General features: G+C 47.4%; 1 protein-coding gene across 4 annotated transcripts in view; it reads right to left on the bottom strand.

The window, feature by feature from the left end:
• Positions 1-279: 279 nt before the first annotated feature.
• Positions 280-18,781, bottom strand: part of LOC111841061 (dual specificity protein phosphatase 8-like) — a 38,018-nt gene continuing 19,516 nt past the window's right edge. For 3 of the 4 annotated variants that reach the window (XM_023806553.2, XM_023806561.2, XM_023806570.2), the window contains exons 4-7: positions 4,570-4,736; positions 3,860-4,019; positions 3,536-3,659; positions 280-3,300 (exon numbers count right to left, since the gene is read on the bottom strand). In XM_023806553.2, coding sequence (XP_023662321.2) covers positions 2,211-3,300; positions 3,536-3,659; positions 3,860-4,019; positions 4,570-4,736 — 1,541 coding nt within the window. In that variant the 3' untranslated portion in view covers positions 280-2,210. Of the gene's footprint in view, positions 3,301-3,535; positions 3,660-3,859; positions 4,020-4,569; positions 4,737-9,611; positions 10,390-18,781 lie in introns of those variants that run through there. The other variant, XM_023806577.2, reaches the window with a different exon arrangement.

The raw sequence follows: 18,781 nt of genomic DNA, 5'->3' as shown, positions 1-18,781 counted from the left end.
ATCAAATGGACGTAATTTAACTATATTTCCTATATACAAATTTGACTACATATGTTTTCTACACAACATATGTGATCACCATTATTAAAGTTTAGAAGGGCTCTCAAGATCTCAATGTTGAATAATGAGTGACAATGTGAATTGTTTTCATATAACTCAAATGCAGAATGTTCATTGGTAAATCATCACGCTAAACTCATTATAACGAAGATCATCCACCCGACATTCATCCATCCATAGGGACCTGCAAATTATCCACATAAAAAAGAGACAAGAGGCTTTTTGCTTGAGTTTTTGTTTCATTTTCACAAAACAGGTACAAGGGAAGGAAAAGCCTTTCAGTTTAACCTGAGGTATTTTGCATCAAGCAGCCAAAGGTATCAGAATTTTCTTTTAAAATTACATTGCAATTTACAACAAGATAAAAATCAATAATGACAATTTATTATAATCAAGACAATCTGCATCATTTCATTACATAGGTTATAAATAATAATTATAATAATGGTAACAACAATGTTTTTCAAAATACTTAGAAAAGAAAAGAAAAAAGAAAAAGGAAAAATGACACACAGTCAATCAAAGTCTGAATTTTCAGCAGCACAAACAGAAGGTCAAAGGTCGTCATTTGAAAATGCAACCAGGATCAAAAATAAATTTATATACACTGCAACTTGAGTAACTGCATTCACTTTAGTAATGATAAAATCCTTTCCTCGTGCATTTTCATAAAGAAAGAATAATGAAAGGGATAATAAGGCCAAAATGGGGGCTGATTTTATTCTGTATCAAAATACTCTATCTACGGCAGAGCTGAACACGAGTGAGTAACGTAGCATCGCTTGCTGGAAGCCGCTCTGTGGAGCAGGGATCCAAGGTGTTCTATAGCATCGTATTGCACCGACAACAGGGCTAAAAGACACCACAGCATGTTCTGATTAAAATGTGCTGTCAGGGTCCATTCAAGATTTCAGGTTCATTTTAAAGATGCATGGGAAAGTTACACAGATCAGAACCAGAGCATCGCTGCTTTAGGGGCGTTTTAGTTCCCCTAAAACATCCTTTAGCCCCCAGAATAAATGTGCACTAATTAGCTTAAATAATGTGCTCTAATTCATTTTCATTAAAATCCATAAATCTCTCATAACGCTCTAAGGTCACATGTATAAGGTTTGTCATTCATCCTTAATCTGAATCTCCCAGAAGAAAATGCATGCTTTGAAGATTAGGTGAGAAGGGGTACGTGTATCAGTTATTTCCATTGGGATTTTTGTTTTAGGGATATTGCTAGAAGTTATCTAAATCCCTAAAGTCCATCTTGGTTACACAGAGAAAAAGGAATCAAAAAAATAATTAAAAGTATTGCTTGAGTTGAGTTTGTATATTTCTGGTTTCAAAAACACCCGAAATAAACCGTCATGATTTCACCATATTTATATAGTTTTTCTCGCTGACTGAACAAATAAAGTAAATTAAAATGAATTATCAAGAAAGGCGCATTAACAGCGCTGTGACACACACGCACACATGCACTCTCTCACTACACGCGTGTGACCTCACCACCTACAAGGTCACAGGGTTATTTCCCAGCATGCTCAGCGCTCACAAGCACATCACAGGTGCCCTCCAAGCCACCGGTGGCATTGTCAGTTCTGCGGCGCGGCCGCCCACCGGGCATTGCTGGAAGAATCCGTCGCGTTCGCATTTATTAAATGCATATGCGCTCTATGTGTGTTTTGCCACATGCTCGCTGCCATTTAGCTAGCTTGCGGCCTGCCCAGCACAGAGTCCTTCATTTACGTTCTGTCCCCAGCCAGGCTCACCCGTGTCAACGTGACATGTGTCACTGCCTGACACAACCAGTTACACAATGAAAGCCAGATCAAAGCTTCCTTCACGGTCCTGCAGAAGGGGGTCCCCCTTTGCTCTGAGGGAAGCATGCGGATTTCCCTGCAGAAGGCGAGCGATCTGTAGGGGGTGCGATTTACAGTATGCATCAGTGACAGCCAGTGTCATTGTCATTTTAGGCTTCTGCACACTTGTGCTAAGAGACAAAGCAGGAACGCCGCTCTTTCAGATTCCTTCGAGCCAAAAATGCTAACAAAACTAACAAAAAATAGAACTATGTTATAAATAAACCCATTTGCTCCTCTCCCTCCCCACCCCATCCCCCTCCACAAGAAGACAGTTCTTGTCCATAGGCTGGTATGTCAGGACACCTCGATGATCTCCATACTGCCCGAGAAGCTGGACTGCTTGCTGATCTTGGCGAGCTCCTCGCAGGTGCCGGCCTCAGCCATGCCGTCCTCAAACTCCATCTGGCAGCTGCGACGTTTGAACTGTTTGTCGGAGGCGCCGCCGGGGGTGTCCTCGTGCCAGCTGGCCCGGGAATCCCGCCGCTGGCCCGGCTTCTCGCGCAGGCACACTGGCTCGCGGCCGCCGGGGAGTCCGCTGCAGCTAAAGGCTACGTAGGCCGAGCTGCTCCCGAAACGCACGCTGCTCCCCCCAGCCGGTGAGTCAGTGCCCAGATACCACGGGCCGTCTCCCGTGGGCGTGTCTGGGGTGGTGGCTTGTGCCGGGTCCCTGTGCTTGGTCCACATTTGGCCGGAGCCCAAGCCGGGGAGGCTGAGGAGCAGTGAGGCCTTCAGGTTCCTGCCCAGGCCAGGGCTCTTCTGGGGGGCCTCGCCTCGGCCGACGCTCAGGCTCAGCGTCTGTGTCGACGAGCTGCCCATGCTGCCCTCGCTTTCGCCTTTCCATTTCTGCCGCGTCCAGGATTCCCCGCTGCTTGTCGATTCCAGCAGGGCTGGACTGTCCGTCACTGGGGAGAATGGACAGGTGCCGTTGAGGCTGCCCGGACTGTCCAGCTTGCAGAGCTTGGGCACATTCTTTGCATCCACGAGCTCGCTGTCCACGCTGGAGGCATCTCTGGGCCCGGGGCTCGGGTTATAGGCAGAGTGGATGTTCAGGGAGAAAGAGCGCTTCAGGAGGCTGGTGTCCAGGATGTGCTCTGACGACAAGTGCAGGCCATTGAGGCCCTGCTGGAGCGAGGCAGGGCTAGAAGCTTTGGGCTCCATCTCCTGGACCCTAGGCTCCGCGTCATGGAGTCTGCTCTCCAGAAGAGTGCTCCTGCCACTGCCTTCCTGGGGCTTACGCTCACGGTCCTCCTCGAGCTGATCGATCAAGTTCTTCCCGGGGACTGAGGACAAGGCCTTCAAGAGCTTCAGGCCCTTCTCAAACTCCAGCAGCTGACCCAGAAAGTTGAAGTTTGGTGATATTGAGGGCCTCCTGTCCTTCACAAACCTTCAAGATAGAGAATCAGAGAGTAGAATTAAGATTTTGATTCAAAATCACAGCACTTGGGCACACAATCAAACTAGCTGCTACAAGCACATTTAATAGTTTTAACACTGCAATTCGCAAATCAATTAAAAATATTACATTACTTGAAAAGGTTATATACAATACATAAATCGTTTATAAGAAGCAAAAGCTCTAAAACAAGGAATTTTGGCTAAGCAATCATGGAAGAAGTTACCTGTAAGCATCATCTGATGACAGGCCCATTGTTTTCATAATATAAGCAATGGCGATTGTAGCCGACCGGGAAATTCCCGCCAGACAATGGACAATGACTCGACCGTTGGACACTTTGGCTTTGTCTACAAAGACAAAGAGACAAAAATGATCAAAAAAAGAGAAAGCAGACAAGAGAATGCCCTAATGGGAACTAATTTTTAGTAGCATGAGTCAAACCATTTAAAAACAGCAGTTTATAAGCGAGCTGGATACCGGACACAGAAAGCAGAAGAAGCAGTGAGCAGGTTTCCACAGACACGGAGGCGATGGAGATTCTCCTTACCGATGAAGTCGTTGGTCTTCTCCAGCCAGGGCAGGAGCTTCTCACAGTAGCTGTCGTTGACGGGGACCCGCAGGAAGTGGCTCTCACAGATGAAGTCGGGCTTTGGGCAGGTGTTACTGGCATTCAGCACATAGGTGATACCGTTCTGAGCCATCAGGTCCTGGAAGCAGGGACACCTCTGTTACGATTCTCACCCTTTAAATGAGGCATAAACCCTCCTAACCTCAAAGCTTCTTCTCCAGCGTACTCGTACTGGACGGCAAGCAAAAGCGGTAAAAACAGTCAAATAAAGAGACAGTCAATAGGCCTGAACTCAGTCATTCATTATGCAATATGATAGGATTTTTAGTCAATTTAAGGATTTTAAAAGGCAAAAGGCTCAATTTTCTTTTGTTCATTCTACGAAATGAAGCATTGTTTTTCCATGCAAGGCAACTAATTATAATTTTTGTAAAAGGCACTTTTTCCTCATTCCACTGATGTGAAATCACACAGCAACTGTACACCCAAAGGTGTGTAGCAAGGCACAGTCATACACTGACAAAACTCCTTGAAATAAACCTCTTCTTCATTGCTACTAATTGCATGTGTCCGAACAACAGACTGCAGAGTAAAACCAGCTGTAAATGATTAATCACACATGGGATATTTTGACTGGGCAAACAGGCAAGACACAGCGCCCATAAACCCTTGCCTAGGTCCCCCCTCACCTTGTTGAGGACGTCTTTTTGTGAGCCCAGGTAGAGGTGGGGCAGGATGCGCGTGGGACCCACGTTGGCTACCGGAAGGCAGGGCTGAGAAAGGCTCATGGGAAGGATGGTAGTGGGTTTGCCCTCGCAGAGGCCGGGGAAGCAGGAGGAGAAGGCCGCAAAACCCCCTGCAGAGCAGGTGCAGAAAAGCAGCGTTAATCCCAGAGGACATGGGAAACTAGAGATAGCATTCATATGCAAACATTGCTAGTAAAACTATCAAGTGTCTGTTTCTTCTTAGAATAATCTATCAATAACTGATGACAGGAAAAAAAAGCCCGGCTTGCAAAAGTTTAAATTCCATTGCAGGTCGGGGCACATAGCTGGGGCTCCAGTTGACAGATGTAAATGTCATATCACCAAAAGTCCCCCAGGGAAATCCTGATCGGGCTTAAGCCACGTAATGGTACAGAAATACACTGGAAGCAATGAGGTGAGGGAGCGGCAGTCATTTAAGGGTTATTGTCAGGTTAGGTAATTTTACAAACGAGTCATCGGGTGACTCACTGGTGCTATTTGCATGCAGCTGAATTCTGGGAACGTGAGCGCGATTTCAACCAGAAAGGCAAACACTGCGCTGACACGAAAGGGCTTCCTCAAGCAAAGTCCTCAGCACCTCTAAGCAGATAAGATCCATTTCTGTGAAATGTGCCCTGTGCTATAAAAAATTAATTTGTGCACAATCACTATTCCAGATCTTATTCAATGATGTAAGCGAATAAAGTCATAGATAAAAGCAAGCACGTTTTACAAAAAAACACTAAAGTCACTTCTAAGAATTTAACGGCAGGTGTGACATCTTTGGGAGAAACGACAAAACGGGGAAATCCACAGAGACTTGGACTGATGGGTCACACAGAATTTCATTTGAGGCCCTTGGCCTGGGGTCCGGGGCCCCACTTCCTGAGAGCCACTCCCACGGGGGCCTGCAAATGCTCAGAAGACAGCTGCTGCAGGCATTACGGAAGCCAGCTCTCTGGCTGACATTCGATATAAACAGTGGTTTTAATAATTACTTACCTCAGTGTTTTGAATTACTCAGGTTTGTTTGCCTTGGTTACAAGCTTTTTTTTAACCCCAATTAAGCTTAAAGACATTTTAAGACCTAGTCTTCTACTTTGTTAAGCCCTCTAAACAACAATGGCTATGTGTAAGAGTAAACAGGTATTTGAAAACACTACCTCATCAGTGGCTATTTAGTAAGGCAGGTGCACAAACAGAGAGGCTGTGATACCCATGAGGTCATACCTACTAGCCCTGTGGCTGAGTAAGTCTGTTTGCATAATGAATACCACTGACAACGACAACCAGTCAATGATGCAAATCATGTTATTTTTACATAAAACAGAAAGATATTCAGAATAAGCCCAAACCTACAGCTCAGTGGGATGTGCTGAGAAATGTACAGTACAATTGTTAATATTTTTTTTACAGAACTCTGACATTTGCTTTTCACTACCCAGCCTTTTAAGACTTCAATAAACATGAATAAACATACTCGACTAAGATGGTAAAACCGGTTTTTAGGTAGAGTTACAGCACTGTCCTACGGGCTCCTAGTGCTATTCCGGTGACTGGCCCTTTAAGAGCAGTAAACCTTGCCCATTCCCAGCTATTAATGGCAGCTGCCATAGGGCATGACATCATCTCTCAACATTACTGGTCGACAGGCAGGATCTTGCCTTGTCGGTTTTGGACGAGGGCGATCGTGTCCCCACGCACATGCTGACATACAGGTTCTTTGGCTGCACCCTCCCCTGGACCTGCCCTGAGCCAGGGCCTCGCTTCCCACACCACTCCGATCCATTTCAGCACTGCACTTCAAACTGTCTTTTTTTAGACACAGTCAATGGCGGTTTACAGGGATTTAAGTCGATTACATCCACAACGGGCTTCTATCCCTACTGTGATGATTACTTGACGGTGATGTCACACAATTCAAGAAAAGCTCCGGGGGAAGCTGGGAAAGCCGTGAGCTCTTAAGGTTCAGTGAGACCCAGGAGCCCCACAGTAACCGTATAGAGAGGAGAGCAAATGCAGAAACATACAGGATGATCTGCCCGTCATCTCGCTCCTAAATACTGCTCCTGTATGATACCAGAACCCCAACAGGGTGACATAAAGCCAGTCTCCTGTGTGCACGTGTGTGTGTGTGTGTGAGTTTGCATGTTCTCATGTGTCATGCGAGTGTCTGGGTAGTCTGGTTTTCCTGTGCAGACCAAAGACATGCAATTAGGCTAAATTGCATCTCTAAATTCCCCAGAGTGTATAAAATTGTGTGTGGTGCCTGAGATGCAGTGGCATCCCATTCCGGTTATATCCCATGCTGGGATGCGGATAATAACTGTGTGATTTAAAAAAAACAAACAAAAACAAAATCGCAAAAAACTGAAATGGAACTTACATGAGCTTATGCATGGAGTAATTAAGTCATCGAGTGGAAATATTCCACAAAGCTGTAGCCAGGACTGTACAGTGGCTAAATAAAGAACAACCTATGTTGTGGGTAGGGGGGAAGGGGGAGGGGGAATGGGCAAACAAACATCGACACACATCACGCAGCTAGTCTAAACCGGGAAGATATCTGGCTGAACTATCACAGTGTTAATCCTTTACAAATGCAATTTATCTTCATGCAACAGCATACAAATGCTATTAGTCATTATGGAAGAGAATCGTAAGCCTTAATAACAAGATGAGGTTTACTTTACAAGAGTCCTGGAAGTCTGTTTAGGAATCCAAAAATAGTGCCTAGTTTACTGCAAGACATTTGGGCAAATATAGAAGTTCATCATCCTGTCTGGCTGAAAAGAACCCAAATTCTACAAATTCATACAATATTTTGTCAACACTCAGCCTTAATTGGTAACGCTGCACGTCCACCTCTTTCCCCTGGGCTGGGTACTCTCTCAGTGCCAGAACAGTACTTCTGTCATAGCCGCACAATGGAGCCTCAGTCATTGGACTTGGAGCTGTACATCACATGACCTCCATATGAATAGTCACCATGGAAACAAGAGGCATGGCTGTCACTTCTACCAGTGGCAGAATGTGGCATCCCACCCAAGAAAAGCAGTGTAAAGGACCGCTCCAGCAGAAGTAAGAGTTCTGCACGGTGGAAACAAGGGACATAAGCCAAGGCTTGAGCCCCATGCTTCCCCACAATGCACACGACCACCTCCCTGCAGACAGACATACGTCACTGCAAAGTCCCCCCTGTCTTGCACGCCACGTGTGGTCTGCAGCGAGCGTCTGCATGGTCACACTGAATGACACTTCTACACAATGACGTTTATAAAACCAGCAGCCGGCAGTTAAGACGGCCTCACAAAGCTGCCATGAGGAACAGAAAAGGTCCGATTCAGTTCCTGCCCTGATTCTAACCTCAAGTGTGACTGTGCTTATTTTGAGGGCAGCAAAGGGGTGAAAGCCAAGGGAAAGGAGGTCACTGTGCCGCGGAAGCGGACTTCCTGTTTCCAGCACTTATGAAAGAGCTCTGTAGGCTGCGGCCCCTGGGGCAGAGCCACTCCCTTTAACTCCCTCCCCAGCGCTGCCAAGGAAAACAGTCCTGGACAATGAATGAAAGACTTCAGGGACAGTCTGTGAGAGGCCCATTAATGCTTTAGATCACTCCGGCACACATTTAGGTCATCTCAAAACAGCCAATCAAAATGCAGCCTGCTTCTTCAATAAACAATGCACCGGAACCATCACCAGTAGGATCCTATAGCGCCCAGGCACGCCCCACAACTCCACTCTTTACTGCTCTGTATGAGCTCCTCAGTGGAAAGAGGCACATGTCATAATAGCATTTTCATCTGTTGTTGCCAAATAAATACCATTTTAAATGCTAAATGTGTCATCATTAAAGGAAGTTAATTCCACCTAAATGAAGAAAAACAACTGCACAGTGAGATTTTAATTTTCACTGCATTCACCCATTTTGACAATGATCCTAGATACTAGATAAACTGTGCAAACCTTACAGTGCTTCAACAATGAGCACCTTTCTAATAATGTGCCACCTCACACTCTCACTGCTGACAATGCTCTGAATGCATGGAAATACATTTCACACCAACACACATCACAAACAAATTTATCCACATATCAGTATAAATGTATTGAAATACTAGTTTCAATTATTATTTAAATTATTCAGTGATTATATTTTCCCTAAAGACACTGACTGTAATGCAGTATGTCATTGTCTCTTCAAGAGAAAACACTTAATGTTACTTAAAATGGGTGTTCTTAACCCTGCAGGGGGCGCTATTGTAAAAAAGAAAGACTCCGCAGATCAATTTCTCCATAACAATGACAGATGAGGATCGCTAATATTTTTCATGAAAAGCAAAGCACAACGAGCTGCTGTTTGTAGAACAAGCTGGACCCCAGTAAGGCTCTTTGCCTCCTCCCCTATTCCACTGCAAAAGGACATTTCTGTGCTGCACTTATCCTCCAGTCAGCCACTGCATGATTATAATATGATAATTATAATAAAATACTTTTTATCCCTGGAAATTGACACAACAGCCATAACCAACAGAGGGGCCACGACGAGAGTCAAACGTAACGCAGGTGCAAATGCTTAAACTCTCAGACTCCCTCCAAATACTGCACTGCTCTCCTAGGGAGCTTTATTAGGAGGTAGGAGACCAATCTCCCCCCCCCCGACCAACACGGTTTCTGATCTCTCAGCCCGGTTGGTGTGATTTTCTCAGGGATGCGGCTGATTGCTCGCTGGGTGCTCCTCAGAGCCATCAGGACCAAACGCAGAGGAGCTGTGCAGGTCAGCTGGGGGTGACTGGTGACACGGGAGAGGGCGGCATGGCATCAGTGCCCGTGGCAGGGCACGGTTACAGGCATCTCCATCGAAACGGCTGCCACTGTTTCCTCACGCACTGCTGCTCATGCGGGCTGCAGTGCCCATCACAGATCGACAAATGACAATAAATGGGAGACTCAACACCCCCCCCCCCCCCCCCGCCTGCCACACGAACCTCGCAGCTCCCGACCCTCCTTCATCCTCCGCACCCGGATCTTGAGCTTCATCTCGCTCTCGTGCATCTCCTGCCAGAAGCGTCCCTCGCCGGTGGGGGCGATGACCATGTCCACCGGCATCCACACACAGTGCACCCCCCACTCACAAAAAGACAAAAAAAAAACCCTCCAAAAAAAGGGGGGAAAAGACCTTCCACTTCGTGAAAGATGCAACAAAAAAAGGACCTCTGCAATGTGCCCCCCCCCCCCCGCAGCGGTGAGGCGATTCGGGCCGGAGCTGCACTGCCTCGGCGTCTCCCTCGCACTCCGGCTACGGTGGCTCCCTATTGTCTCCCAGCTCCTCTCTCTCTCACACACCTCCTGGCCCCTCCCTCTGTGCTGTGCACTCAGAGCTGTGCTCCCTTTCAGCGCTCAGCGAGTGAATGAGCTCATTTGCCGTGAGCAGCCCCTGTCTCTCTCTCTCTCTCTCTCGCTCTCGCTCACTCTCAGTCCTAGCTAATGCGTCAGGCATGTAACCGCATTCCTTACTCACCACACAAATATGTGGCCACCTTCGGGGCCTGCCTGCAGGCTGACAGACTGGCAGATGAGGCTCCTACGCTAACCCAGTGAAGGAGGCCCAGCGAGGAATCGACACAGAGCACAGTGTTCCTGTTCACGCTGGGTTATCGTCTTCTAGCCGGTTAGCAGCCTCTTTTCTCCAGTTCTCTGATGCAGCCTGCAGTTCTGTGACACTGGCCATCCCTGCTGCTCTCTGTTACACCGCAACATATATGGTTTGAGTCCCACTCAGAAGCCTAATGACACTGCAAGCCAGACTGCAATAATGTCTCTCAGCCTCTGGGGGCAGTGCTCCTTCCCCATGATGCCACTGCATCTTCTGTGCCTGTCGGATCACTTTCGGTCAGGCAGCGCGATCTTATTCACACTTGAATTCCCCTTCGACTTCCTAATAACAGCTTCCTGGATCTCCAGAAAAGTCCAAGTGCCCCGAAGCAGCCTGTGCCACACAGTTGTGACCCCCTGTGGCTGCACAGTGCCTGGGCTGAAGGCTGTGCAGGTTGGAGCTGCAGGGGATGAAGATGTCATGTCTCACTGCAGCCAGGGGAAGAGGATCTTTCCAGATGCAGGTGCCCTGAGATGCTGGGGAGCAGGAAGCCATACTGGGGGCATGCAAGTCACCGGGGAGCACTATGGTAAGGAACAGCGGCACTGTTCGGGTCGCCGCATGCCATGCACACAGACCCACGACCTCCAAGAGCCACTGAAGGTTTACGGTGCTTCAGGAAAGTTTAGAAAAAAATTTCCTGTCGTAGCAGGAATTCCTGTGGCTTTATGTCAGGTAATCAGCAAAACAATGCATTTAACACTCCCCGGAGCCGGAGGAAGTCAGAGGCAGATTTTTCGGTGGTGAGGTACATGGGTTACAAGATCAACAGGATCTGACTCTTCAATGCAGAGCTGCCCAGGAGGAGTCAAACCTCAGCAGCGCCAAGAAGCATCCCCTGTTCCCTGCACCTCACAGCATTATTTGGACGCTCCGCAGTAACCGAAAGTAGGAAATGACATGGAGGCAGCTGCAGGAACGCCGCTGCACCCCCCCCCCCCACCCCCGCCATTTCACAGCCCAGCCAGACTGTGATACACGGAGGCAGAGGAGTGAGATCAGATAATCACAGGCAAAGCGTAACCTTGGCCTCACACGTAACCTTGGCCTCACACATAACCTTTACAAGGATCTTTAATGGCTGTTAAGCTCAACTTTCGCATAATTAGTTCTGCTGCAAACGTAGGAACTTTTATTAATGCTGACCTGGGCAAAAGCCAGCCTGCGGCCGGTGTGATCATTAAAAAGAAAAGAAAAAAAACGTGTAAAGTTTTATGTTCAAACTTCCAAATGCAACTGCTACTTCCAAAAATATTGCAAAGCTCAGATTTGGACCTCCACAGCAAAGAACAGCACATTTAATTACATTTATTGATGTCGGATGGGTGTAGATCACAAAGCTAATCTTTAATTGCAATACTTATGAACTGTGGTCAAGGAAGGTAACCAATATTCAGTCAGTCCGCTATTATTCATCTGTTCCACAGAGGGCCCCCATAGAGCAGCTAGACCAAGGGCATACTGACAGATTACAGTGTGATAATGCATCTGAATAATAAGCGGGATTCATTTTAATTTCCTGCTGGCTCTTCTGAATGGACTTTATTACTACAATAATTACAATTACGAGGCCAATCAGAAATGTCACCGGCAGCATTAGCACATCCTGCTGGCCACACTGCTGCACTGCACCGTTTTCTGGCCGCCTCCCCACAGCCCTTTTCAAGGTTGTTCCTGGGAGGCCCCCCGAGACTCGGTGTAATCCGATAGACAGACTCTGAGATCCTGGGCGAAGCAGCATGAGCTAGAATTCCAGCTCTAATTAGAGGCTGTGAGGTGTGGGGGGGGGGGGGGGGCGTCTCACATCATTTAAATTATCTGGCGCGGCCATGTGTCAGCGGGAGCCGTAAATAGGTACAAGCGTCACTGCGCCTTCTGCTTCTATTTCTACACGGGCAGCCGCTGGGCCGCCTCGCCGTGTATACAAACAAAACCACAACCAGCCGGCAGTCACCAGCAACTTAGCGTGGCTCAACGGGGCTGGTGAGCGCCGGCCAGAACGCTGAGCTGCCGCGGAGGAGTGCACCAAGCACAGGTTGATCCTCCCGGGCAGAGATGAGGTGCTGCTGATGCAGGCAGACAAAAAGACCAAAATACGTATGAACATCAGGTGTTGTCCAGTTCCAGATCTCCAGGCCTATAGGATAACCCCAGAGCACGAAGCTAAGGTGTATCGCTTCAAGTTACCCATCCAAGTAGCCTTATATGTACTGCCACATCCCTAATGAGCCGCCCTGTTTTGGACAGGAGTACATTTCAGTCGTGAACTGGAATCCATTACAACATGGTTTATTTGTGGGGGGCCGGGGGGGTCAGTGAGGCTAGAGACCAAAGAGGAGGTCCCGGATTTCAAATTCTGTCAGCTCACATGTAAAATGAACTGAAGATTGCAGCACATCACCTGCAAAGCTCTGAAGGAGACCCTGAGGTTCCTCAGCATGCACCAATATGAAAGGGCTTTAATGGGGATGGACATGCATTAAGACCAGCTGTTCTGACCTCTGAATGGTGGCGTTTGGGACTGCTACTCTGAGAGGGGGGTGAAAACAAAGGCAGTAAACCAGACTAGGATGCATCCTGGGTCTGTTACTACCCAAGACACCGGTGTGCAGTCCCATGAGAAAACAGACAGAGCGGTGCAAACAGTATCTAGAAAATACTGGGAAAAGTTGGAGCAGTTAGTCTTCTACTTGTTAGTAAAAAAACAAAAACAGCACCAACAACAAACAGACGAAAGCATGCAAACCAATTCCTGAGGAGGCGGGTCTACGGCTGCCTCTGGGTGCTAATGGCTCATTGCTGGGCGTTCCGAGACTCTAACACTCCCTTTAGGACAGTAAGCGGTGGCACAACCAAAATATGTCAAGTAGAAGCCTATGTGACACAAATAATACAAACATTTCTTTGGCACAGGCAGTTATAACAAGAAATAAAATGACCCAAAGTTCCTTCAGTGTGCTGAATAACCTCAATAACGATAATCTAATGTATGAATCACAGCCTAATGTCTCCTTCAGAATCCACAGTTCCATCCTGGACCTTAAAATCTGACTTTGAAGTACCTGTACCTACTACTGAAATCTACATAACAGCAATAACTGTATCACAACAGTAGTAAAAGTGAAAAAAATGCCAATGCCTTGTGGGAAGGGTATACAGTATACTACAAAAATGTTGACAATATGGTGACAAAAGCATTGACAGAAATTCTATTTATCTCCAATAGCCAAACTCAATGAGTTTGCTTCATATTCACCCAGCTGTAGATGGGCCAGCAGCGACATCCCCGGAAAGCTTTGCGGAGACGCCGTTGTTGTACAGTAGAGCGTCACGCCCCTGCTGCTACAGCCGGCCTGCTTCACTGAGCCTACTGAGGCATGGGGCCTCTTTCACACGCTATGTCCAATAGAGCCTCCTAATCTGGGTGTCAAATGATTCCAAGAGCTATCCGTTGGATCATTTGGGTCTGTGTAGTACATCTGTCAAGGTTGAATTAATGGAGTATAGAGGCTGGGGGGGGGGGTCAGTGGGGGTAGCTGATTGAACCCTTGTGTTCTGGCACTGGGGTCAGAGGTAGTGAACAGGTGGTTCTGGGATTCATTCCCCACATGGTGAGATGTGGAGCAGTAAGAAGCCGGGGGGAATGGACCTAGCCCTGAATGGACATGGTACTTGACACCGTTGTCATGGCATCAAAGCAAGAAATGCTACTGCCCCATCGGGAGCTGCAGGGGGTGGGAGAGGGCATGGCAAGAAAAGGAGAGGGGGCTGGTGGAGGTTAAGAACAAGCTTGGGGGGGGGGGTGATTTACAGCCGGCTAAAACTGGACTGAGAAGTGTCATATCTCTCTTGTTACTGTTGTTGTCAAGGCGTTGGTAACAAGCAACTAATATGTACTTACATCAGTGATGTAATGCAGGCGCCATGCACAGCTGACATACCTTGGGCATGATGTCATTGCTCTGGATCCCTGTGCAAACAGGTATCATGTGACACCCACTGAGTGCCGTCCCTGTGCGCTGTCATACGGATAGCAGGACTACATGGTTGTTGTGTACAGTACAGGCCTACGATTCAAGCCCTGTAGTTCTGATCTATATGCGTGTGGCTCTGTGCTTGTGGTTAGAAGGTTGCCGGTTCAAATCTCGTGGCTGTCAGAGTGATGTCACTTATAGGCCCTTGAATAAGACCCATGACCCCAATTATTCCACGGACACTGGCTGCTCTTCGATCCTCACTTGTATGTCACTATGGACAAAATCTCCTACTATATAAATGTAAATTCTAACCGGGAAACACTTACTGTTTCTTTGATATCTTTTAATAACCACGTGTTAAGGTGTTAATTGACTATATAAATCCCTGACATTCACTGGCCACAGTGCATGCGAGGGTCACTGCACCTCCTCAGCTGACGGTTCCATGTTTATGTCCAGGAGCCTTGCTGCAGTCATCAAAGCCCATTGAAAGGACTCAACTGTCACAGCCCTAACGAACTCGCATGCGCTCACAAAGCGCAGGATTGTGCTGCTCCAGGACGCGATCGGTGGAGAATGAGCTCATGGCCTCAAAGCTATATGACTCACTGATCACACAGCAGACAAGTCACCCGAAATTCCCCACACTGGGGCCCCGCCTTCCTGTCGCAGCCCAGAGCACAGCAGAGCAGAACAGGTGTGGTCCATGCAAACCGTTTTCCCCTCCGCACCTAAATAAAGATGAAAATCTCACAGCTACAGGCTCACAGAGAGCTAAAACGCCGCTATCAGAAGCTTACTGCTCTGCAAAGGCTTTGGATCTTCTCCCCTTTACTTACGCATCATTCAAATCAAAATGAACCAGGCAGTGGCAGTGACAACCCAAATAATTATGACCATGAAAACTATTACAAAATCTTTTACGACACATTTTTAAAAGGAGAACCCTGTTAGTCGGTCCTTTAAACTCAAGTTTGAGATAAGCAGATCACCGTCTCAAGGTCCGTGCCCAGAGCAGCACTTTGTACCTATGGTAGAACTAATTTTCAAGTACAAAATAGACTCATTTTGTTTTCCAAGCACTTCATGACGCAGAAACGATACAACAGTCAAGAAACAACTGCCCATTCACCAGATGTTTCCATGAGTCTTTCAGGTGCTCTTGGAGCATTTAACTTGTGCCTGGATCCTTATGGTAAAGTGTGCTACCCGGCATAGCGATTAGGCTGGAGGCAGAGACCCCAAGATCAGGGCACCTGTGAAAACAGGTTTGGGATGTACAAGCACAAGACAGCTACTAAATAAAGAGAATGATGTCAAACAGTGAGCAAAGAGAGAACGTGTGATAGATAAAAGGGGGTTTTCAGCCAGCCTGGACACTTAGCGCCACCGCTGACCATTACACAGCCTGCCACTGATGTCATTGTGACCTTTCTACTTGCCAGGTTTATGTCCGGTCGAATAACGTAAGAACAGCAAACACGCAGCCAGTCATTGGGGGCTTTCCTTCAACTGAAACAAATATGAAAGACCTCTCTCAGAGGAGACACACCTAAGGGTGGATAATAAATGTGTCCCAGGCAGGGACGACCTCAGGGAATAACGGCTTTAAAATTCTACAAGGGCAACTTGCTGCTATGAAGGTTTTAAGGAGCACCATCAGGCTGCTTCCAAGGCAAGGTCTTTCCACAGAGTGCAGACTGGCCTCTCCTCTGCAGTTACCACGAGTGAGACCCTAGAGACCAGCCATAGGGCTACTGGGGCACTGGGGCAGTGTGGAAGCCAAAAGGCAACACAGCACACCCATGGAGCTCAACCTGTCTTCCTTAGTGTCAGAATAACCACTGAAGTCGCCATAAAAACAAGGTGAAAGTAAGAAAACAGGCCACTGGAGGACTGGAGCCTATTGCAGGAAGAACGAGCTGATTTGTTCAGTTCAACAGCTTATAAAAACTGTCTGAATCTGAAGCAGATCAAAATAAATCTAAAAAGAGGAATACATATGAACCTTTACTCTCACTTCCACCTGGAATTTCCGTTCCGTTCTTTTTCAAAACCGTTGGAAACGTGGGCAGGAATCTCAAAAGGCATCAAACGAGAACCAACCCAGCACCGGCTCTGTGTTGGTAGAAACGAAGCATAAGAGTTCCGGGGCCCCAGGCTGTGGCAAGCAGGTTGTCTAAGAGTGCCGGGGCGCCATGAGACAGGAATGGGGCTCCCTCCACCGGAGTCTGCAGATGCATCTCTGGAAATGGTGTCCAGTGACATGATCTCCAAGGCTTGCCTGCAAGGCGGCCACCCGCACGCCTCAGAACTCAAACCAGGCCCCATGAATCCTGCCAAGAAATCCGACCCTCACACCCTGCTGAGATAGCCAGGGATCAATTAAGAAAAATGAAAAATAAAGATTCCTGCTGTGCTTATGAGCAGTTCCTGGTTTTAATAGCTAAGCGGGTGTACTGTGAAATTACTAAAAAGAAAAAAAATAATTACAAAGCGAGGGATTCTGCCTCAATCAATATTAATTAATCCCTTTAGGGTATAAAATCCCAAAATATAATTATCAGTCGGCATTGCCTATTTGCACTGTATATCAAACACTACAACAGGCGCGCAGTGGGGAACCTGGCAAGGAGAAATGTGAGTGTCCAGCCCATAACGTCGAAACACCTTGTAAGGTACAGAGAGGCCCATCATATCCCACAGGGCAAGAAACACAAGCACTGTGTCTGTGAGCCCGTCTGCTTCTCCCCACCCTTACATCACTCTTCGGAAAAGCTGACAGCCTCCCTCTCCTCATCTCATCCTGCACCAGGCCCGTTTCCTGAGGTCAAGCGAGGCGTCCTGATCCCAGACCAGCAATGACTGCCTGCTTGGATAGCTAGTGTGAAGACAGGGAGGCAGGATGCTGAGCAGTGAGCAGGCAGACCAGCTTCACAGCAGCAGATGAAGTAAACCTCCATGAGCTTTTGTCCCACTTTGTGACCATAATGACCTGAAAAGCAGTGATGTCACCGAGCTGGAAGCACCGCGGGAAAGGAGTCACCCGCCGAGTTACACAACAGGGCATGACCTCGTCACTTCAAGCTTTTAAATAAGTGCTTCACAGCGCCACACATTATATTTAGTCAAGTTGCACTGGAAGAATAAAAACAAAACACTAGAAGAAGAAAAAAAAGCGAGGAGAGTAAAAATTCCGGCAACAACATTGAAAAGCTGAGGGCGAAAGAGAGAGATTCAGCTTCTGTCTGAAAACCTCTGAAGACATGTGCAGTGTGTGACTAACCTAATCCTAACCCTAACCCAACTCTAACCCTAACCCACAAACACGCTGTCGCTTTTTCCATGACGGCCGGCATCTCTGCGTGGCATCACGTGACTCTCGCTTTTTAAGAACGGTGCTGCTTTTCCCGTTCACACGGGAGGACAAGCGCATTTATTCCTAGGCAGGCTAATGAACCAAGAAGTAGCGGGTACAGAGGAGATGTGGTGAGGCAGGCTGGGAGAATGCAGGGCAGGTGGGAAGTCACCACATAAGGGACAGCGTGTTTACACCACAAGGAATGCGCGGGGAGTGGGGGGCCTTCGGAAGCCAAGGAAGGGAGGGGGTTTTGTCAAAGGCTAGTTTGCATCTGTTTACAGAACTACAGAACTTATGTGTCCGGTGGGGGGAAGGGGGGAATATGGGAACTGTCTGGAATACTTGAAATGATGAGAATGACTGGCCATTGTTCACTGCAGAGGGGTATAGCGACAGACTGGAAGGCCAAATTTAGCCTGCCATCAGAGATGGGAAATGTCAAGTCTTTATCGAGGAAGGAGTGTTTGGCTGCATCGGCGAATGTGAACGACAGCGGAGGGGGAAGGAGGTGCATGAAGACTTTCCTCCTGATCCCTAACCATGCTTCAGCTGCAACACACTACAATACTACACTGTTGCTAGCAGGCAGCAAAGATGCTAAGAGACACGTCTCTTAAATCAGAACTTTTGCAGGTTAAAATCCACAACCTTTATTAAAGGTGCATCATCTAACATGCTGCAAGGAAGGCTCACTATATTAAACAGGAAAAATATAACAATAAGAGGTGTCACTTTACATTAAAGTATCTAAATAAAAACATTTCATATACATGCTAAAAACGATTCTTTCTTGACATAAAGAATAAAAATACATCTATGTTTTAGCATAGGGCACAGGGCTGGGGTACATCCTGGACAGGATGCCAGTCCAGCTCAGGGCACAAGGCTGGGGTACATCCTGGATGATATGCCAGTCCATCACAGGGCATAAGACTGGGGTACACCCTGGATAGGATGCCAGTCCCTTGCAAGGTACAGAAACACATAATTATATTCTATGGACATCTAAAAGACACCAACTGGCCTAAATGCATGTTTTTGGGAGGAATAACATGTGACAGAGGGACAGCATGCAAACTGCAGACAGATCACAGGTTTGTGAGGTCACTGCCTCCCCATCAAATAAGGCTGCCTTTCGCCGGGGTGGGCTGCTTTATTTTGCTG

The sequence above is a fragment of the Paramormyrops kingsleyae genome, chromosome 11 (assembly GCF_048594095.1).
Source record: "Paramormyrops kingsleyae isolate MSU_618 chromosome 11, PKINGS_0.4, whole genome shotgun sequence".
NCBI classification, from domain to species: domain Eukaryota; kingdom Metazoa; phylum Chordata; class Actinopteri; order Osteoglossiformes; family Mormyridae; genus Paramormyrops; species Paramormyrops kingsleyae.
The sequence above is the reverse complement of the archived record's forward strand: the minus strand, read 5'-3'. Positions and strand labels throughout refer to the sequence as shown.